The 20,961-nt window shown below is 36.2% G+C and overlaps 1 protein-coding gene and 1 long non-coding RNA gene across 2 annotated transcripts in view; both read right to left on the reverse strand.

The window, feature by feature from the left end:
• LOC148975135 (uncharacterized) overlaps nt 1-20,961 on the reverse strand; it is a 199,050-nt gene that overhangs the window by 107,264 nt on the left and 70,825 nt on the right. The window lies entirely within an intron of this gene.
• On the reverse strand, nt 1,909-20,859 carry smyd2b (SET and MYND domain containing 2b). The gene is made up of 12 exons (XM_039671552.2): nt 20,220-20,859; nt 19,471-19,534; nt 18,085-18,195; nt 17,939-17,999; nt 15,634-15,758; nt 14,719-14,786; nt 11,034-11,136; nt 9,486-9,596; nt 7,732-7,852; nt 5,988-6,162; nt 4,336-4,444; nt 1,909-2,580 (listed from the first exon to the last, which is right to left on the reverse strand). Exons 1-12 carry the CDS (start codon nt 20,390-20,392, stop codon nt 2,500-2,502), a joined length of 1,302 nt encoding a protein of 433 aa, XP_039527486.1. The 5' UTR covers nt 20,393-20,859; the 3' UTR covers nt 1,909-2,499.

Genomic DNA, 20,961 nt, shown 5'->3' on the forward strand with positions numbered 1-20,961 from the left:
GATCCTTCAGAAATCATTCTAGTACGATGATTTTCTACTCAAGAAACATTTCTTACAATCATCAATGTTGGGAACAGTTTTTGAGAAGCTTCACTGTCTGAGTTCTCCGGCCACTCTTCACACGTCACAATAGGGTTGCCAACTGTCCCGAATTAGTCGGGACGTCCAGCATATTGGGCCTAATTTATTTGTACCGCACGGGACCTCTCTTTTCCGGATTAAATAGCAGCACAACCGTTGTCAACAATAATAAATGTTTCCCGAGCATCAAATCATCATATTAAAGGGCACCTATTATGGAAAATTCACTTTTACATGGTGTTTGAACATAAATGTGTGTTGGCAGTGTGTGAGCAAAACCACCCTAGAGTGATAAAAATCCACCCAGTGGTTTTTTTCAATCTCAATAAATCATATGCACTGTCTCAGAACGAGCTGTTCTAAGATTCAGCTCTTTGTGACGTAGAAAGTGAGAAAGGGGTTTGATTGACAGTGTGGTTGTGGCATAGACCCCGCCCTCGGTGATCTGTACACACCATCCGACATTGTTTCAACGACAGCCGGTAATATCTCTTGGAAACATAAGTGTTCTGTCGTGGACTCGTGGGTTAATCCTATTGTTGTGGTTTAAAAGTTAATCCTCAAGTGTGGATCGTCGTCTACTGTTTGCGATCCACCGTCACCTCCAGTAACAGTAAGTGTATTTTATGATTTTTGAGCAAATAGTCTTTTCAGTCTGTCAGCCAATTCATCAACAAATGCGTCTAAAGTTGTCGTCGTCGACGTAGGATGTCTGTGTATATAATTTAAACCTTGTTTGTATAGTGTGTAACACGTTTATAAATATATTTTTAAAGATATTGTATTAAAAACTGCATATATGTTGTTGTTCTGTATGTTAGCCATCTTCTCACATTTGCCACAGAAGCACCTGTATGACAAGTAAACATGACGCCACAGGTCCCTCGCATAAATGTAATTTCGCTTACGTAGCAAACTTTATCACAGTATGTGTATGTAGTTTCAAAAAATTGAGTTAGTGTTTGTATCTGTGTGTGTGTTGCACATCCATACTTGCAAAAAGACGCGATTACAACTCTATAAGTACATAAATGTATCAAATAACCATACCGAGACGTACTGGTCCATTCTCATTTGTGTTTATTCCGCCGGAGTCTCTTCGTACTATTTATATATTCCGATTCAAACGTACGCTGAATGACAGACAAAACAGCGCGTCTTTCACTCTCTCAGTACCGACTGCCATTGGTATCAAGTTACGCCCTCATCCAAAGGCAGGGCGGGGATATGCAGCTCATTTGCATTTAAAGTCGTATACACCCAAAACAGCTCATTTTTAATCAGGCCCCAAAATGACATTTTCAAATGGTTATAATAAATTAACTGTGGGGTATTTTGAGCGGAAACTTCACAAATACATTCTGGGGACACCCAAGACTAATATTACATCTTGTAAAGAGGGGCATAATAGGTGCCCTTTAAAATGATTTCTGAAGTGTTATGTGACACTAAAGACTGGAGTAATGATGCTGAAAATTCAGCTTTGCATCACAGGAATAAATTACCTTTTTTTAACTATATTTTCAATAGGAAACAGTTCTTTTAACGTTTAAATATACAGTATTTCACAATTTTACTGTATTTTGATTAAATAAAAGCAGCCTTGGTGAGCATAAGATACTTTTTTCAAAAGATACTTATTTTTTGATGTTAGCTAATTTAGTTTTTTTTTTTTTTTAAATAACCAGTTAAATTTACACAGTTTAAAAATTATCACGTGTGTTATTAAAACTCAGTTATTTTATAAAACTATGAACTTGGACAACATTTTTAATTCAGCTACCTAGCAGTGTGACTTTCTTTATATATACATGAGAACACTGAACAAAACATAAAACTAAATGTTTATTACTTATATCCACAAACAAAAATAGGCAAATAGTAAACCGAACATCCACCAATCCAAAACAGATTTAGTTCATTATATTCTATATTTTAAATCAATTGAAAATATTATTTTAAAAAGTGATAATGCTCTATAAACCATTTATACAAATAGACTATTTATAAAAAATAATTTATACAGTCCTCGAATTTGATTAGTTAAGTGGATTTCAAGATGTTTCATGGTATTCCAGACTGTACGTAGTTGAAGCAGAGCGATTCAAGAACTTTCTTTTCTTTTGCTGGAATTCCTCTTGTGCCTCTTCTGCATTTCATTGACTTCTGCTTTGTTCTGTGACTACTTTGCTCTGTTTTTCTGTTTATCAGCAGTTACTGTTCTAATTTCCTAGATGCTTAAATTATGTTATGAATTACTTATTTTGTTTTCCTTTTTGCACACTCTCACTTTGATTTTCAATTACATGTTGAAACACAACATCAGCCTCCTACATGTTTTACTGAAGAAAGTCTCTCCATTTGCTTACTAACGAAATGAAATTCAAGAGCAATCTTAAACTGTACACACCATTTACATTATTCCCCACGTATTTCCCGTTTGAGCTCCTTTACATATGTGTGGTCCTTTCCATGAACAACCTCCATGATGGCCAAAGCCTGAAACACAAACCATAAATCACTTAGTACTGGCATTTACAGAGTATATATGTTTTACTTTTGTCTGTAATCCTAAAACCTGAAGGAGAATTAGAATTTTCTGTAGTTTTAAAAATGTAAGTTAAAAAAATGTGGACTGCATTTATTTCACGGACCCAAAGCGCTTTACATATTGCCTCGCATTCACCCATTCACTCACTCACACACACACACACACACACAGCTGGGGTTAGGTGTCTTGCTCATGGACACCTCGACACTTGGTCAGATGGAACTGGGGATTGAACCACCAACCTTCCAGTTTGTAGACAACCTACATGAACCATTGAAAAAAAATCTGCCTTATGTATTAAGGAACCTTGTGAATTTTGATTCCCAAAGTCTTAAGAATCAAATAATTGATTGTTTTTAGAATCAACTCATATAGATTGTTGCATCCAGGATAAGCACAAGTGAGTACAAGTGAGACCGTTTGCCTTCAGGCTGTGGATTACAGGTAATAATGATCAAGCGTTGCGTCAGTTCCGGCAGGTTCGTTAGTCAAGCTCGCATCAGCTGACTCTCAGCTGATCCACTTCTACCTATACAACGTCTATCACTGTATTCATTTATAAGCTCCTTCAAGAATTATCAACAGCTATCGCGTCCTCATGAGCCAATTCCCTCCTCCATCCCCAGCTCCTCCTCTCCATGCAGGATTTGGCATTCTGATTCCCCTTGAATCAGAATAAATTCTTGAATTATGTTATGCATTGAAATGAATGAATGATATCTGCAATACATTCATGTTGGTTCTGTTCTGTTTACCCTAACAGGGCTCCAGAATAACTTTGGAAAATTTAGCGCAAGCAGAAAATTTAGGCACACACCTTAAATCAGCCTGCAATGCAATTATTCAAATTTCCCCCAAAATAACTGTAATACTGACAAATTCTTTAATAATAAATAGACTTAACATTATGATATGCTGTTTTATTTTAAGTTCACAGGGCTCCAGACTCAAATTTGAGGGCAGCACCACCTCAAATGAGAACTCACACCGAGTTCTACGGGAAAAAAAAATAAAAAATCTGGTAGCACTGGGGCTAACAATAAATCACTACGCTTAGGTTTAGATTTAGAGTGTAGGTGAAATTAACTTTAGTTATTATCATTTATAACAGGGTTTCTCAAACTGCAGAGTTTAGCTCCAACCCTGAGCAAGCTCAAGGTCTTCAGGATCACTAGAAAGTCACAGGTAGGTGTGTTTGATCAGGGTTGGAGCTAAACTCTGCTGGACCATCCAGGACCGAGTTTGAGAAACACTGATTTATAATGTCTTAATATTGATTAAATATTAAATTTAATAACATGTAAGGCTGATCTGATCCAAACCTGTATGAATAACAGAGTCTGTATGACTCAACAGAGTCTTTACACTTTTTAAATGCGTCTTGTGTTTCTGGATGCGACCGTTTCCTGACTTCATCTGATGGCTTTGGTTGATGTCTTACATATAGGCAGACTCTCCTTCTTTAATACGGAGGTACGAGTTCCCTCTGCCGTTACCCCCCAAGCGTTCGCGGTTCAACTTTTAGCTAAAGTGGTGGAACATTTTCAGTGAAGCTATTGGAGCTTGTCCGTTAGCACTTTTAGAGCTCCAGTCACTGTACGCTTTCTTACATTCTGCTAAATATCTGCTTTTGTTTTCCACAAGAGAAAGTCACACAGGTTTGGAATGACGTAAGGGCCAGTCAGTTTTGGAGGAGCTTGTACCTTTTGAAGGGAACTGATGCCTGTGGACTTCCTGTCCAGAACGATGTAGAGTCTGCCCATCTTCATATACATAGATGCAATATTTAGAGAGTGTGCTGGATAAAGGACACTACAGATACAATGCAGACAATATAAATGTTAGTATACGTACAAATATCAATTTATGTAAACACAATTTATGCATTATAAACTAGGGCTGGGTAATAAATATCAATTTCTCGATATTAATCGATTCTCATTTTTACGAACCGATATCGATTCTTAAGTCTCAAGAATCTATTATATTAGTCATCCTGTTTCATTTGAATGAATGGGACATTGTATCGCGGCTGCGCACATCCAAAAAATCGCAATAATCTTTGTCTTTTTTTACTATTGATATGAAACAAAGTCTCTATTTTAAAATTACGTCCATTTTCTTTAAAAATTCAAAAACATAAATAACGTTTTGGCGCTGTGGCGTGAGATCGCTCTGGCTCAGCTCAAGAGAAGCAGCAGCGCTGATCTCTCTTCCGGGTTAATAATACCAGTTACAGCGCGAAATAAACATGAATGAGCATCTGAAAGTGTGTTAAAGATAGAGTACAACTTATTGAAATCCGGATCATGTCACATTGATTCACTCAATCAGCGTTTCAACCGTGGAAAGACTTCAGTTAAACAGCTTGTAATCAATGTATCGTCATATTTACCTCAGAAAACCCACATAAACTCGTTAGTCATCTTGAAAAAATAACTCTAGAGAGTTATTTATGTATATATATTTTGCTAAATATATACATCATATTACATATATGTAATATTACAATATTTAATATTTAAATATGCATTAAATATTGAAGAACATTAAGATTATAATGCATATATGCATTATAATCTTAATGTTCTTCAATATTTAATGCATATTTAAATTTATATGGCAAGTTTCTATGACAGCCACCATATAAATGTTTATATTTTATATAATCTTCTTATTATAAAAAATAAAAAAGTGTAATTTAAGTGTTTGTAGCTACAAAATTACCTTCAAATTAGGCTAATGAAGCCTAGTAGGCTACAACTAAACTCCCATAGTTTACAGCATTAGTTAAGAGATTTGATTTCCTTGAGAAAATTTGCCATTTATTGTAACTGATATCCCAGATAATCAATATTGAATCGAATCGGAATCGAAAGCGAATCGAATTGTGAAATTTGTGTCAATGGGCTATATGCACGCATAAGTTCCGCATTTGACGCAAGGATGCTCGTCCATTTCCGGTTGTGTAGATTAAAGCGGAGGAAAACCGGAGAAAACGGGATTATGGCAGAGTCTTCAATATTTACTGTCCTCCCGTCTTTGAAACGAAACGTACATACGTTTAGATGTAATTTTATATATAGTTATGTTTATTTAATATAATTTTAAAAAGAAGCATAAACACAACGAGGGGTGTCTGTTTTATCTGTTTTTGTGACTAACGTTTCATTAGTATAACCATGGAGTATAAAATTCAATATAAATTCTCGGTATTGCATTGGACTCTATGATCGGCGGAAGTTATCGAGCATCCTTAATCCTTCACCGGAAATACCGCCGTGCATAGAGCCCATGCCCAGCCCTAAACATATACATATTTACCTTCACATATATTATATTTGTGTGTTTTTACGTGTATGACTTCATGACTTTTTCGCCATAGCGAACTGCTTCATCGTAATTCTCCATGTAGAGACATACGCCCATGGCCTGGTACATCATATGAAGGATGTAGACATTGGAGTCATCAAACACGGTGCTCATCTTATCAATGCTGAGCTCACACATCTCCAACAGCTCAGCCGGGCGTGAACGACAGTCAAGATTCAATAAATGTTTGACTTAACCTTTTACGTTATTTAATGACCTTCAATAAAAACAACAACAGTTGTCAGCTAAGTTGTTCTAGGTGGTTAAAAAAACAAGAACATTAACAGTTTTTGTGCATCTCTGTACAACCTTTAGAAGGACCCAGTGTCAGGAACAAGTGGATGGTTTATTTTTAATGGTGGTCCAGGTCATGTTGGAGGATTATATCTCAGTTTGGAGCATTTGAATGCAGATTGTTTTATAAACCAGGCTCAGTGTAATGAAGAGAACGATGAAGATGAAGCCAATTGTATCTGACAGCAGCTACATCGTAAGGTTTCATAATGCTTTGTCTGTTAGTGAGTGAATGTTGATACTTTTTCCTGTGCTATGACGTTAGCTATTCTTAACAGTCAGTTTACTGAAAAGCCTTAAAAATATCCCTTAAAAACTGATCATTCCAGACAAAGAGTCAGAATGAGGGTTGAAAAATTATCCTATTACTTTTTTTTTTTTTTTTGCAGGTAACGCTTCCTTTTACAGTCCAGTTACCCATTTAAATACTATGTACTTATTTTAGTAACTACAATTACTGGGTAATAACTTTCTAGGTATGTACACTGTAAGCAGTGTTGGGTAAGTTACTCTAAAAAGTAATTAATTACTAGTTACTAATTACCTCTTCAAAAGTGTAATTAGATTACTGTACTAATTACTCTCTCTAAAAAGTATTTAATTACTTTTAATTACTAATTACTTTCAAAATCCCATATCAATCTCAACCAGCTGAATAATACATGGATAGACATGAATGTGTTTTAATTTTTTCAAATAAATACTATAAAATTGCATGAATTATCTCTAAACTGACCAAGGTGGAGAAGGTTACATTATAAAAACATACTTTTTAGCATCAGACAATACATTTTGATGTTAAACCCACTATTGTTTTATGTCTGATCTCATGACATTTCACACTTTTTTCATACATATTTTACAATAGTTCATACGAATTTGTACGAGTGCGGTCGTAATATTTAGACACCTCATAAAATGCATACGAATCGCTGTGAGATCGGATTGATCTATACACAGTATTTACCTCAATTACATCAGAAGTAACTGTAATTAAATTACAGATAAATTAAGAGTAATCCCTTACTTTACATTTTCAAGGGAAAAGTAGTTCAATTACAGTAACTACTTACTTAGTAATTAGTTACACCCAACACTGACCGTAAGTACTGTGCTGTAAAAGGAAGCGTTACCAAAATTTTACCTTAAAATAATAAAAATGTCACGATATTTTGTTCACTATTTTGTTCACTTGAAAAACCAACATAATTTGATACAGAAGTTTAAATAAATGTTTAAATCACTAACCCTGTAAGCACTAGTAATAGTGATGCTTGACTTAGCAAACATTATTAATCATAACCTATTTAAAACATACATGAACAACAATATTTTGAATAATTGGCAGTACTGTGAATCAAACAATCAAGTAACACTGTAGTTATGCAAACAAATTTAGCACAATATTAGCAAAAAGGTCAAAAAAAGGATATTTTTCTCATGTTTGGCCCCACGGAAGTCTTCCATCGTCTTCCGGGCATAACGCACCATATCCCTGGTATCCTTTTGACTGATCTTATCCCCCAGCTTCCGCATCTTCATCTTCACCTTATCCTACAGACCCACAAGAGTAAAATGATATGATCAACAAATTATATTATAATATAAAATATCATAAAATGTCATTTAATAAAATCTCTCTCTTGTAAATGGGATGGTTCCCGATTTTAACCTTCAGGTAGATGGTTTAGAGTCGAACTGTTTCAAACACATTTGAGGTCTTGCAAAATCAAACTAAACCTTTTTAAATGGTAGTTTATATTTTACATTTTATTGCTTAATTATGTTGTGCTATGACGTTTATACGTGTTCATCTTGTACACTCACCTAAAGGATTATTAGAAACACCTGTTCAATTTCTAATGCAATTATCTATTAAACCAATCACATGGCAGTTGCTTCAATGCATGTACACTCACCTAAAGGATTATTAGGAACACCATACTAATACTGTGTTTGACCCCCTTTCGCCTTCAGAACTGCCTTAATTCTACGTGGCATTGATTCAACAAGGTGCTGAAAGCATTCTTTAGAAATGTTGGCCCATATTGATAGGATAGCATCTTGCAGTTGATGGAGATTTGTGGGATGCACATCCAGGGCACGAAGCTCCCGTTCCACCACATCCCAAAGATGCTCTATTGGGTTGAGATCTGGTGACTGTGGGGGCCATTTTAGTACAGTCAACTCATCGTCATGTTCAAGAAACCAATTTGAAATGATTCCAGCTTTGTGACATGGTGAATTATCCTGCTGGAAGTAGCCATCAGAGGATGGGGACATGGTGGCCATAAAAAGATGGACATGGTCAGAAATGCTCAGGTAAGCCGTGGCATTTAAACGATGCCCAATTGGCACTAAGGGGCCTAAAGTGTGCCAAGAAAACATCCCCCACACCATTACACCACCACCACCAGCCTGCACAGTGGTATCAAGGCATGATGGATCCATGTTCTCATTCTGTTTACGCCAAATTCTGACTCTACCATCTGAATGTCTCAACAGAAATCGAGACTCATCAGACCAGGCAACATTTTTCCAGTCTTCAACTGTCCAATTTTGGTGAGCTCTTGCAAATTGTCGCCTCTTTTTCCTATTTGTAGTGGAGATGAGTGGTACCCGGTGGGTTCTTCTGTTGTTGTAGCCCATCCGCCTCAAGGTTGTGCGTGTTGTGGCTCCACAAATGCTTTGCTGCATACCTCGGTTGTAACGAGTGGTTATTTCAGTCAAAGTTGCTCTTCTATCAGCTTGAATCAGTCGGCCCATTCTCCTCTGACCTCTCGCATCAACAAAGCATTTTCGCCCACAGGACTGCCGAATACTGGATGTTTTTCCCTTTTCACCCCATTCTTTGTAAACCCTAGAAATGGTTGTGCGTGAAAATCCCAGTAACTGAGCAGATTGTGAAATACTCAGACACCAACAACCATGCCACGCTCAAAATTGCTTAAATAACCTTTCTTTCCCATTCTGACATTCAGTTTGGAGTTCAGGAGATTGTCTTGACCAGGACCACACCCCTAAATACATTGAAGCAACTGCCATATGATTGGTTGATTAGATAATTGCATTAATGAGAAATTGAACAGGTGTTGCTAATCCTTTTGGTGAGTGTATATGTGTAATTGGGTCCAAACCAAATTTCCCTAAATGAGTAAATAAAGTGTGTTCCATCCATCCCACACACCATGGATTTGGTTGTGCACTCTTTGCAGTCACAGCTGAAGTAGTAGATGTCTCGGAGTTTCTCGATCCTGTCCTCTGTAGGGTACAGCAGGTCTATGTAGCTGATGTATATCTACAAACACAGACAAGAAAGCTGTCAGTCACTGAAACTCAACGATAACCTGCAGAGTGTAAAACGTCAGGATCATGACAGATTAAATTTTAATTGCTATCGACTTTGTTGAAAAATCCAACATAATCCAGCATGAATTCCATGTTTGTCCAAGCTGGTTTATGCTCATTAGAGATGACATGGTGCTCGCTGGAGGAAGCAAAACCAGCTGTTCTCAAGAAAAAACTGAGCTGGTTTTACAGATATATGGTTTTATATATATATACTGTGTACCCCCTTTTTTACTGTGCTATTACACTGTCAAATGTGGAGCTGTGATTTAAACCAAACGCTATTGGCTATTTTACAGCCTGTTTCAGTGGAAATTACATCAACACATTTAATAACAAAATGCCATTTGTTGTATTTTACTATGCTTTCCATGCATGCATGTTATAAACTGACATGCAAAATGATGGTGTTCTGAACTGATATCAATGGCATGTCAGAGGTGTGTGTTTGTCTGTGTATTTGTCCGGTTTCGTGTCATCTGAGGCCAAAGTTTGATTTTGATAGAATGTTTTTTGGAGTAAAATATTTGAGATTGACATGTGGTTCAGTTTAATACACAGGAACATTATTAATTTGACTGCACTGACACTGTTAAATAAGAACAAAACTGCTGAGCTGAGCTGGATGATGACACCACTGTTTTCAGCCGTTTTATAGCCGATTCGGCCGATGCTTTTGCAACATAGACACTGGTCATGAAATGAATTCAAACAAAATTGACTCAAAGTAAATAACAACACTATTGTCTTTTGTCGAGCTGCTTTAAAGATGAATTGAACTCATTTGATAATTGATGAACTTTAAACAGAACTGAAACAGCACTGAACTGACTTCAGCTGAATACTGAATTGATATTGTAATTTTGATTTTTGTACAAATTGGTGTGTTATGAGTTTTGTGTTTATAGTTGTGATAAAATGATGACTTGTTTCATAAATTGTGTTTTAACAATCATGAAAAACTGTAGCTTAACTTCACTGATCAGTGACCTAGGTGTAAAAACAGGGACTCAAACACCGGCTGATTGTCGATTGGCGTCTTTGTTGGAATTTACTTTGCATCATTTTTTGTAGATATAACTTATAACATTATTTTATATAGGAAGCGACGTTAATTAAGCAGTTTTCAACATTATTGACTATATTGACTAATTGAAACATATCGATTCTAGATTTATTATTCTTTAAAAACATTGTTAGTGCATTGTTAATATTTGTCAGTGTTATTTTTCCATCATATTTTTGTCAACAGTGTGTTTTAATTTAAATAGATTATCACAATAATGTGACTTTGCCCTAGTCTTTGTAATGGTTGACAATTTACTGACATTCTGTCAGTAATTTTGTGACTACATTAACTCTGATGAGATGGCAACGACATACTGACCTCTTCCCCTGGACTGATCTCCTGCACCGCCCGCACTTCAGCATTGACACCTCTGTATGTGATTATGACATTGGGACAGCAGCTGTGGTTCATCAGGGCAATGCTAAGAGAGCAACAGAAACACAATACAGAAATGTGGGAGATGAAAAGTGGAAAATAAATAGTGTAACAAAAAACCTCAGAGAGGATTGTAAAGGATGAAGACATAAATGGGAAAAATGAGAGGTTGTAAAGGAGTCTGACAATGTCCCCACTCAGACCTTCTGGATGTGTTTCTCTAAGTGGACTAAAAATGCTGGATTGAGACTGTTGGATAAGGAACTGGATTGATTTGACCTAATTTAGGTTTGTAATCACTCATAATCAGTGTTGGGAGTAACGCATTACAAAAGTAATACATTACAGTAACATATTACTTTTTGCTGTAACGCAGTAGTGTAAGGCATTACTAATCAATTTTCAGTAATATTTTACTCGTTACATGTTCAGTGAGGCTTGTATTACAGTTGTATTACAGTGTATTGTTTTACTTCTTAAAGGCAACAGACTATGTGAAAGTTTTAAAGCAGTCTTTCAGTGCCAGTTCACAGCGGTCGCGTTTGTAACATTGTTTTTTCCTCATAAACGAACACGAAAACTAAAATAAAATGAATATTTTAAGTTCTATGGAGACTGGAGAGCCAACCCTTCCTCATCCGATTTGCGCAGTGCAATTAACAGAATTACAAAAAATCGATTTTGCCTCCTATTTTTTTGTCACGCATGAATGTGTGTCTTTTCCCTAATATTAAAAATAAAACATAGACTGATATTTGTCTAATGTCTGGAGTCAGGAAAAGGAAGTAGCCTATATACGTTTCAATTACAAAATTTTTATTTCAAGTTTTGACTGCAAATGTCATCATGTCCATAATGCTGGACATCCCCAATTTAAAATAATTTATCCTCAACTAGTTTTGTGGTGTAGGTCTACGTATTTTATAATGTTAACTTCAAATAATACTAATAGCCTAATTTAAAGATAAGGCAGCATTGGATATGGACGGTAAGGAGAATAACGCTGGAGTTGGAAGAGGTTTGTCGTGATTCTGTAGGTTTGTGGATCTGAGTCGTGTGGCGAATCGCGATTTCGGTTTCATATTGCATATCGTTACAGCCCAAAAGTTAAGTTCTAATTAGTTATTTTGGTGAAAGTAACTCAAAAGTAATACATGAGTAATGTAACGCATTACAATTCTGGGACAGTAATATTGTAAGGTAATGAATTACTTTTAAATAACAGTAACAAGTAATACCTAATGTATTACAGTTTCGAAGTAACTTGCACAACACTGGCAGTAACCCAATGGTTCTGGGCTGGGAATGTGGGTGGGAAAGCACAGCAAGCACATCACATGTTCCAGGGGTTCCCTACAACGGGTTGTCAACTCTGGCCCTTGACCCATCTATAACGGTCTAGTAATCCTGAAGACCTAGTTTAGTTTGTTCAGGTGTGATTACGGTTGGAACTGAAATCTGCATGCGAGTGGACAAAGTTATGAACGCCTGCTTATCAACTTTGCCTATCCATGTTCCTGATGCTCATGACAGGAATATGCGGACAACACGCAACTTTCAAATTTAGTCTACATATACAAGTTAGAAGGTTTCATCCTTGTCCAGTATCAGTATCAGTAGCGCTATTTCTCTACAGAAGTTCTGAAAATGTATTTGTACTTGTTTAAACTTGTTCATAGAGCTTGTCAACATGGGTACGGGTTGATATTAGCTCTCCAGAAGTTTGATGCTATTCTGTCTCAGTGCTGCCAAGCACAGCAAAAACTCCAGTGTTAAATGAACTCTCTTGGGAGTTTATTTGGCTCCAGACTCAAGTGTTAGAGTGTTCAAATATGAGTGTTGAATTAACATAAAGAGATAATTAAGTGAATAATTGAGTGATAATTGATTGAAAATCAATTAAGTTATAACTGCTAGATGAACAAAGAGAAAATGTGATCAGGTTATGTTTTGACATAATCATCACTTGACCTGAACCACCAAACTCATTTAGAGAGTATTTACCTTGTTGATTACAGCAACACTGTGATTCTATAACAAACATTTATTAATTACCAACATTTTCAATATAATCAAAACTAGTTCTTAAAACGTTGTTCTGATTGAAACACTTTGAAAAATTATTTTACTTAGACACACTGACATCAATAATCAGCCTGTGAATCTCAACAATGGTGACGATAACAAAGCATGTTGCAGTGCATTCTGGGTGCCACCAATCAAAACTCATTCATGGGTCCCATCATGCATTGCGGTATGGATACATTATGATCTGATTTGTCTTAGTAATTTCCTCATCCTAATTAAATATTTTGTTTGTCACCATTGTCGAGATTCATACACTGATTCTAGATGTCCGTGTATGCCAAAAAGGGAGATATATTTTATCAGAACAACTTTTAGGAAATCCTTTGGATTAAATTGAAAATTCAAGATCTTATGTTGTAATTATCAATATAAATATAAGTCAGAGATTAGGCTCTAAATGAGTTTAGTGATTCAAGTCAAACGATGATTATGTTAAAACACAACATAGCCATCACCTTTACTCTTTGTTTATCTGGCTGTTTACCACTCAGTTTCAGCAGCCAAACAAAAACAAAAATGTATAAATGTGAGATTCAAGAGCCCAACTAAAGCAGACACTGATCACCATAATAGTGACTTACAAATAGTGATTTTCACCTTCAGTGATTTTGTAGTAAAACTCATTCATTTCTTGAATTTCTCTTTTTGTTTTCGCTTTTGAAAGCAACTTTTGTGTTTGTAGTTTGACGTCTCCATATTGATATTGTCTGTCTCAAGTTCAACGTTTTTACTGTTTTACACACAATACGCAAGTTCACTTATCAACCAGGGGATTACCCAGAAGTGTTACCTTTCACTGTGAAGATCTAAACATATTTAGATATATCGAAATCATCTTCCATTGCGATTTCCTGTGTATCTAAATATGTTTAGATCTTCACACTGAAAGGTAACACTTCCGAAATCTCTGTGTAAGCAATGAGTGGTGTACACGCGCAAGCGATCACTTCCGGCGCATGCGCAGACCGAAGCGCCCGTGCCTTCAAATCCCTTGGACGTGGCTGTGGTTACAAGAGGTAAAAACAATATAAATACTGTTCGTTTTCTCACACAAACCACTCGTTTCGTGTCTTAGGCCATCAACGTGTACTTACATTTACGAGTCATTAAATCATGTTTAATTTGGACTTCTCTGTGCATGCTCTTTGAGGTGGTGACCATAGACCTCCATTATATGACTGACAGACAAGAACGGTTTGATCAAAAAATATCAAAATTGAAAATACCGTGGAAACAAAACTAAAACATAAAACATATCAACAATTAATTTCAAAGTGAACTATCCCTTTAATAAAAAGCCCTTGTTTCCTGCACTTGAGTCCTCGTTACTTCCACCTATCCAAAACCAAACACTAGTTCTGTCTCAGATATGTTAGGTCATGAAGGCAAAGGCACTTTCATATCATTTATACTGTGTGTGTGTAAGTAAATATTCAATATTAAATATTCTTATTTTGTTCTTTGCGCTTTACAAAAACATAAAGCCTTGTGAGAAGAGCACATTGTCAGAGAGATTGTGTATGTGTGTACTTGTGCTTACTCTGGAAAAATAGCTAAACCCAAGTTTGAGAGCTCCTCGTCCTCCACAGTAAAGCCGTTACAGTGAACCTGTGTGAAGGAGACACAACATATCATGCCAATCTTTTACTTTAATTAGATTAGTGACCCTTTGTGGAAACCCCTTTGGTTACAGTTGCTACATATCTTACAGAATATTTCATATAAAATGTTCATAAAGTGCCAATAATGGAATAGATGGAAATAAGTATAAATAGATAGATAGATAGATAGATAGATAGATAGATAGATAGATAGATAGATAGATAGATAGATAGATAGATAGATAGATAGATAGATAGATAGATAGATAGATAGATAGATAGATAGATAGATAGATAGATACTTTTATTTCCCTATTGATGTGTAATTTTATATATATATAATTATACAAAAATGTGTTATTTATTTATGCATTTATTTATTTATTTCCACTTTTATTTATTTCTAAATGTATACATTTATTTATTCATGTATTTATTTATTTTTACATTTATTGCTCTGTATGCTATTGTGTTTTACTTCAGACATAGCAATCAAGCTCAGAGTGAGTGGCAGTGCTGAAGCTTTGAGGCCACAGTGACACCTTGTACACTACGCAAGAGGTTTGTGGACGTAACTTTACAGGTGTGTCACAGGAAACAAATGACTTAGAGATGGGTAATATGGCCAAAATCTATGTCCATTAACTTTACTTGGCTATTTAGGCTTACCATACCCTGATCAACTCTTTATTCCGGACATGGCCGTAAATTATTATCTACACTATTTATCCACATTTTATGCCATGCATTGTATATCCGTCTTTATTGTCCAGTAATTTATTTATTTAGGTATTTTTATTTATTAACTGGGAAGGACTGAGCTAACAGTCAACACTTCTTTACATTGTGTTTACCTGTGAGAAAAGTGTGAGCAGGGCCTGATGATCAGGGAAGTCCATGTGCTTGGAGTAGAAGTGATGAAGGCCAGCTATATGTGCTTCAGTCATCTCTCTTTTCTCATTATCCAAATCCTCCATGTCTGTGAGAAGATGAAGATATCATAACATTATCTAGCAGCTGCATGATGCGTAAAGTCAACACAAAAATGGCTTGTCAACATGTTGTACATTTGGAGACACTAGCTGTAGTTGTGGAATCATATATTTCAAGAAAAGAAAATATATGGATATGTGTGTAAAAACTGCTTAATGAAAACTGTCTAACCAAACTGTCTACCTTCTTTTCTCTGAAATACTACAACAATATAAACAGACTCAGTTTTTGTTGACTCAAATATTGTTTAACCAAATAGCAGAAGTTGCCTGCATACTAAAAAAAAGTAATCAAAGTATCAAAAATGTATCTTTAATTTGACTTTTTGCCTGTGAAAAAACTGCAAAGTGTATTAAAAACTGACCAGAGAGCAAACGTTTCAGCCCACAGCTTTCTTCAGTGCTCATAGAAAATAATGTTTAATACAATGGAAACAGAAAACCATCGCCATCTTACAACGATTCAACGTTTGTTACTTCCCTGACATCTGGAATCTGATAACAACACCCATTTTTAACAATGGAGAAAGTTTGGACAACACTAATTAGATGCATTTGTGTGAGCAGAAAGCTGCAGAAATTATTCTGTTAAAAAAAAAAAAAAATAAATCAAATTAAATCAAAAAGTAAAAGCACAAAATACTAATTTTCACTTCTAACGCCACAACTGGAAGCCACTCATTAGGGATCTGCATCTCCATAGCTCAGGCCGATGCATTACGCATCTCGATGCATAGCCAACGATGCGATAAATTAAAGATACATATAAGCAGCTGCAATGCAATACGACTCACTACTCGTACATAGCGGTGCGATCCGATTTCAATTCGATTCAACGCGATGCGATTCAATTTAATATGATGCAATGGAGAAAATGATATGCAATTCAATATGGGACAGATAGTTAACTTTTATTTCTTTTGTTCAGACATACAGCAAAAGTAGCTTAAGTGCCATCTGACTTTTAACGCATGGTTCTTTCATATTTTTTCACAAAACCAAAAGATTAAATAAAAGCAGGTGCTGTTTTAACATAAACAATAATAAAAATTAAAAAACCTTTCACAAACAGGTCTTTCATAACTGTATATATATATGAAAAACTATTTTTTGCAGTCACAGGCTTCTGTAAACCAGATTAACTTAATGTCTTAGGTGTAAGTCGCTTTACAAGCGTCTGCTAAATGTCTAAATATAAGTAAAATGTGACTCTCAGGACACGCCTCCGTAGTGTTGTGTGATATGTCATATTCATGTAGCAGTGCCAGCAGTCGCGAAGAGAGAACGCGCTTGAGCAATAGTTCAGAAAGGTGAAATCAATCTAGTTGAACTGGACGCGCGAATGAGGCGAAATCACACTGCGTTAAACGCGTCTCGCGCCGCAGGACCTCCATACCCACGTCAAGGCGTCTTTACATTGACTTAACATGGAAATCACTCGCTACAGATGCTCGTTTTGCGTTCGGTGTGAATGCAGCAGTTACATAATAAAATATTGGTCACAAATGATTGGTCACTTTCTAAATAGTAAAAGTATAGCGCATCTACTAATAATCATATTAGAATAAATAGTTTTTTACCGATGCAAATGGGCTATATGCACGCATAAGTTCCGCATTTGACGCAAGGATGCTCGTCCATTTCCGGTTGTGGAGATTTAAGCGGAGGAAAACCGAGGAAAACGGGATTATGGCAGAGTCTTCAAAATGTACTGTCCTCCCGTCATTGAAACGAAACGTACGTTTAGATGTAATTTTATATATAGTTATGTTTATTTAATATAATTTTAAAAAGAAGCATAAACACAACGAGGGGTGTCTGTTTTATCTGTTTTTGTGACTAACGTTCCTTTAGTATAACCATGGAGTATTAAATTTAAATTAAATTATCGGTATTGCGTTGGACTCTACGATCGGCGGAAGTTATCGAGCATCCTTAATCCTTCACCGGAAATACCGCCGTGCATAGAGCCCATTACCGCAATTTACAATTTACCGATGCGAATCATCCTTACCACTCATATGTATTCTGTGGCAACAATATGTCATACTACTATACAATATAGCATCACGTTCATAATGCCTAGTATGCACAGTATTCAGTAAGTTAGTAATCCATTTCGAGCCTAGCCTCTTTGTAAGATGTGTAATGTTTTTCTGGTACTTACGGTCTTCCATATCCTTCAATACGAGTAGTTTTTCCGATGGGCTTCTCTCTTTCTGGTCTCTCTGCATCATTAGCAAAATACACATGTCAAAAACTCATTGATTCTGCGTCTATAAGAGGAGTACGAAAATCTTGCTTGTCTCTAACCAGCCTGGCGATGATTCTGGCCACCAGTCGCACCGTCTCCGAGGGGCACCAGCTCTCTCCAAACGTGCACATGGCATGACACTCCAGCTTGTGCATGGACCAGTTCTTCTTCTGTCAGATACACACACAAAACTGACACATGAAGCACATACACACAAAACACTGCGTGAATGTCTATAGTGCTGGGCTGTCCAAAGGGTCACTGTTCTGAATATTAGGGTGTGTTTATTAATATTCTGTTTACTTTTATTTAAATCAACAATTAAACAACACCAGACAATGAATAAGGGTCTTATCAAGTGAAACGATCGCTCATTTCAAAAATAAATACAAAAGTTTGTTTTATAAGCACAAATGCTCAGAACCACTCAAATCTTTTTTCGTGTCATTTGTTTCATTCAACGAACAAAATGACTAGAAAAAAGATTTGTTCATTTTGATGAACGAGTTTGAACAGGAGAGTCACGAACGCGCATCACAGAACAGAGCAAGGCGAGCATCTGAGCAAATAAAACTTAAACTTCATTTATTTTTTTTTAATGAGCAATCGTTTCGCTTGATAAGACCCTTATTCATCGTCTGGAATCGTTTAAAGCCCTTTGAACAGTTTGCACTGAAACTTTCTTTTGAACCTTGAACCGTTTGGTTCCCATTGAAGTCCATTATATTATTTTTGATGAAAACATTCCTCCATATAATGGACTTCAATTGGGTCCAAACGGTTCAAGGTCCAAATGAGAGTTTCAGTGCAGCTTCAAAGGGCTTTAAACGACACCAGACAATGAATAAGGGTCTTATCAAGCGAAACGATCGCTCATTTAAAAAAAAAAAATTTTTTTTAAAGTTTTATAAGCTCAGATGGTCGCCTTGCTCTGTTCTGTGATGAGCGTTCGTGACTCTCCTGTTCAAACACGTTCATCAAAATGAACAAATCTTTTTTTTCCCAGTCATGACTCGAAGGCTCCTAGATAAGACCCTTATTCATCGTCTGGTGTCGTTTAAAGCCCTTTAAATCTGCACTGAAACTTGAACCGTTTGGTTCCCATTGAAGTCCATTATATGGAGAAAATGGAGATATGGAGAAGTTTTCATCAAAAGCCTATTTCTTTTCGACTGAAGAAAGAATGGTATGGACATCTTGGATAACATGGGGGTGAGTAAATTATCAGCAAAAGTTTTTGGTTTTTTTAAGTGAACTACTCCTTTAAGTGTGTTTAAATTACTTTTTTCCCCTCAATTTCTGAATGTGATACTGCTTTCAGATCCGGGTTTACTTCATGTATGCGTTTCCTCCATTACTTTTATTTGTTCCTTTGCCTAATTTGTTTCTTTGTGTAGGCTAGTATGTGTATTGCTGTGTGCGTGTGTGTATTTGGTGTGTTTTACCTGACAGTTCACATTGCAGTAGAATGCTTTTTTGCACTTTCCACATCTTGCAAGACCCTTTTTCCTGTATATGATAAATAAAAACTCAAATATCCACCAATGATCACTAAAACTCTCTATGATAAAAATGTGTGTGTTTCATGTGAAGAGACAGTCATTGTTACTATATGAAAATGTAACTTGTTCATTAACACATTGATTCACTCTGTAATACGATTCATTGAGAACTGAGCGAACCTGTAACAGAACACAGTGGAGAAGAGCCATAAACTGAAGCAGCTGTCAGGATAAGTGTGCTACTTTTAACAGGAACTGTCACTTACACCCACTGATCCTGGCCAGAGCAAATGTCCTGAGGTTTTGGCCAGCTGCTTTGGAGATGTTGGGTTGTATTTTTAGATGTGTCCTTCTGGAGCTTATCTATACTGTTCATGAATCAAAACGGCAAATGTACTGTGACTATAGTATTTGTCTGTAGTGTGTATTTTAGACTAGTATGTACTTGCCCAAGGCATGCCTAGTCTATTTCACACTAAAATCTAAAGAAAAAGAGGCAGATAAGATTGAATTCAAACATCTCTCTCTCACTCTCAAAGTTATGTTGTTATATTGTAATATACTCATGCTGTTAAATCCAATTTATCAGACATTAATTGAGGACTTTATTAGAAAACATGATCAATACTAGCAAAGTAGACTAAAATGTAAGAACCAAGATGACATGACAACTAAAACTCGTGAAGTCTTACCTTGTAAAGCACTGTTCACAGATGAGTCCTCTCTCATTGACTGACAGCACGTATGAATACGCAGGACAGGAGAACAGCAGTTCACCGACTGCATAAGCTCTGCTCACCCGCAGTCCTCTGCCCTTCCCCGGGCTGGCGAACTGCTCAATGCCCGCGATGCCCTCCGACTTCATCGTGACACGGAAATCTGGTATTTAATAGTAGCCTGCACCGGAGTTTTGAGATTTCTGAGAGAATTTTGTTTTCATTAGGCGGAGCAAATATGAATATTCATGAGTTTCCCCAGATATGCGCGTGTATTTTAGTCCAAGCTCCTCGAATCACAGCTCGCCTCTCTGGAACTGTGAGTGACAAAGACGGGTCTGTTTGCGTTCCGCTGCACTACAAACCACGCCCTGAGACACTCCTACTACAAGTTACGCCTCCCGCGAAGAAACCAGCGTGGATGTCATTGATTAAAACAATTAAGTAAATTAATTTTTATTTATATATTTTATTCATGAAATGTTTGTAAGACGAGGTTATATTGCTTTCGAATCTTATTAGGTTTGAAATAACTAAATTAATAATTAAATCATAGTACAATATAACAATATCAAATTAAATTAAAGTAGTAGTTCACTTTTTAAAAAAAAAAACTTTTGCTGATAACTTACTCTCCCCCATGTCATCCAAGATGTCCATGTCTTTCTTTCTTCAGTCGAAAAGAAATGAAGGTTTTTGATGAAAACATTCCAGCATT

This window comes from Pimephales promelas, chromosome 13 (genome assembly GCF_988280905.1).
Source record: "Pimephales promelas chromosome 13, fPimPro1.hap1.1, whole genome shotgun sequence".
Classification (NCBI taxonomy): Eukaryota; Metazoa; Chordata; class Actinopteri; order Cypriniformes; family Leuciscidae; genus Pimephales; species Pimephales promelas.

Coding starts and splice junctions, on each gene's coding strand:
- smyd2b (XM_039671552.2), bottom strand. CDS start 20,392: ATGAAGTCGGAGGGCATCGCGGGCATTGAGCAGTTCGCCAGCCCGGGG. Junction 9,597..11,033: donor AGATCAGTCCAGGGGAAGAG/GTCAGTATGTCG, acceptor CTGTGTTTGTAG/ATATACATCAGCTACATAGA. Junction 4,445..5,987: donor AAAGTCATGAAGTCATACAC/GTAAAAACACAC, acceptor TTGTATCTGTAG/TGTCCTTTATCCAGCACACT.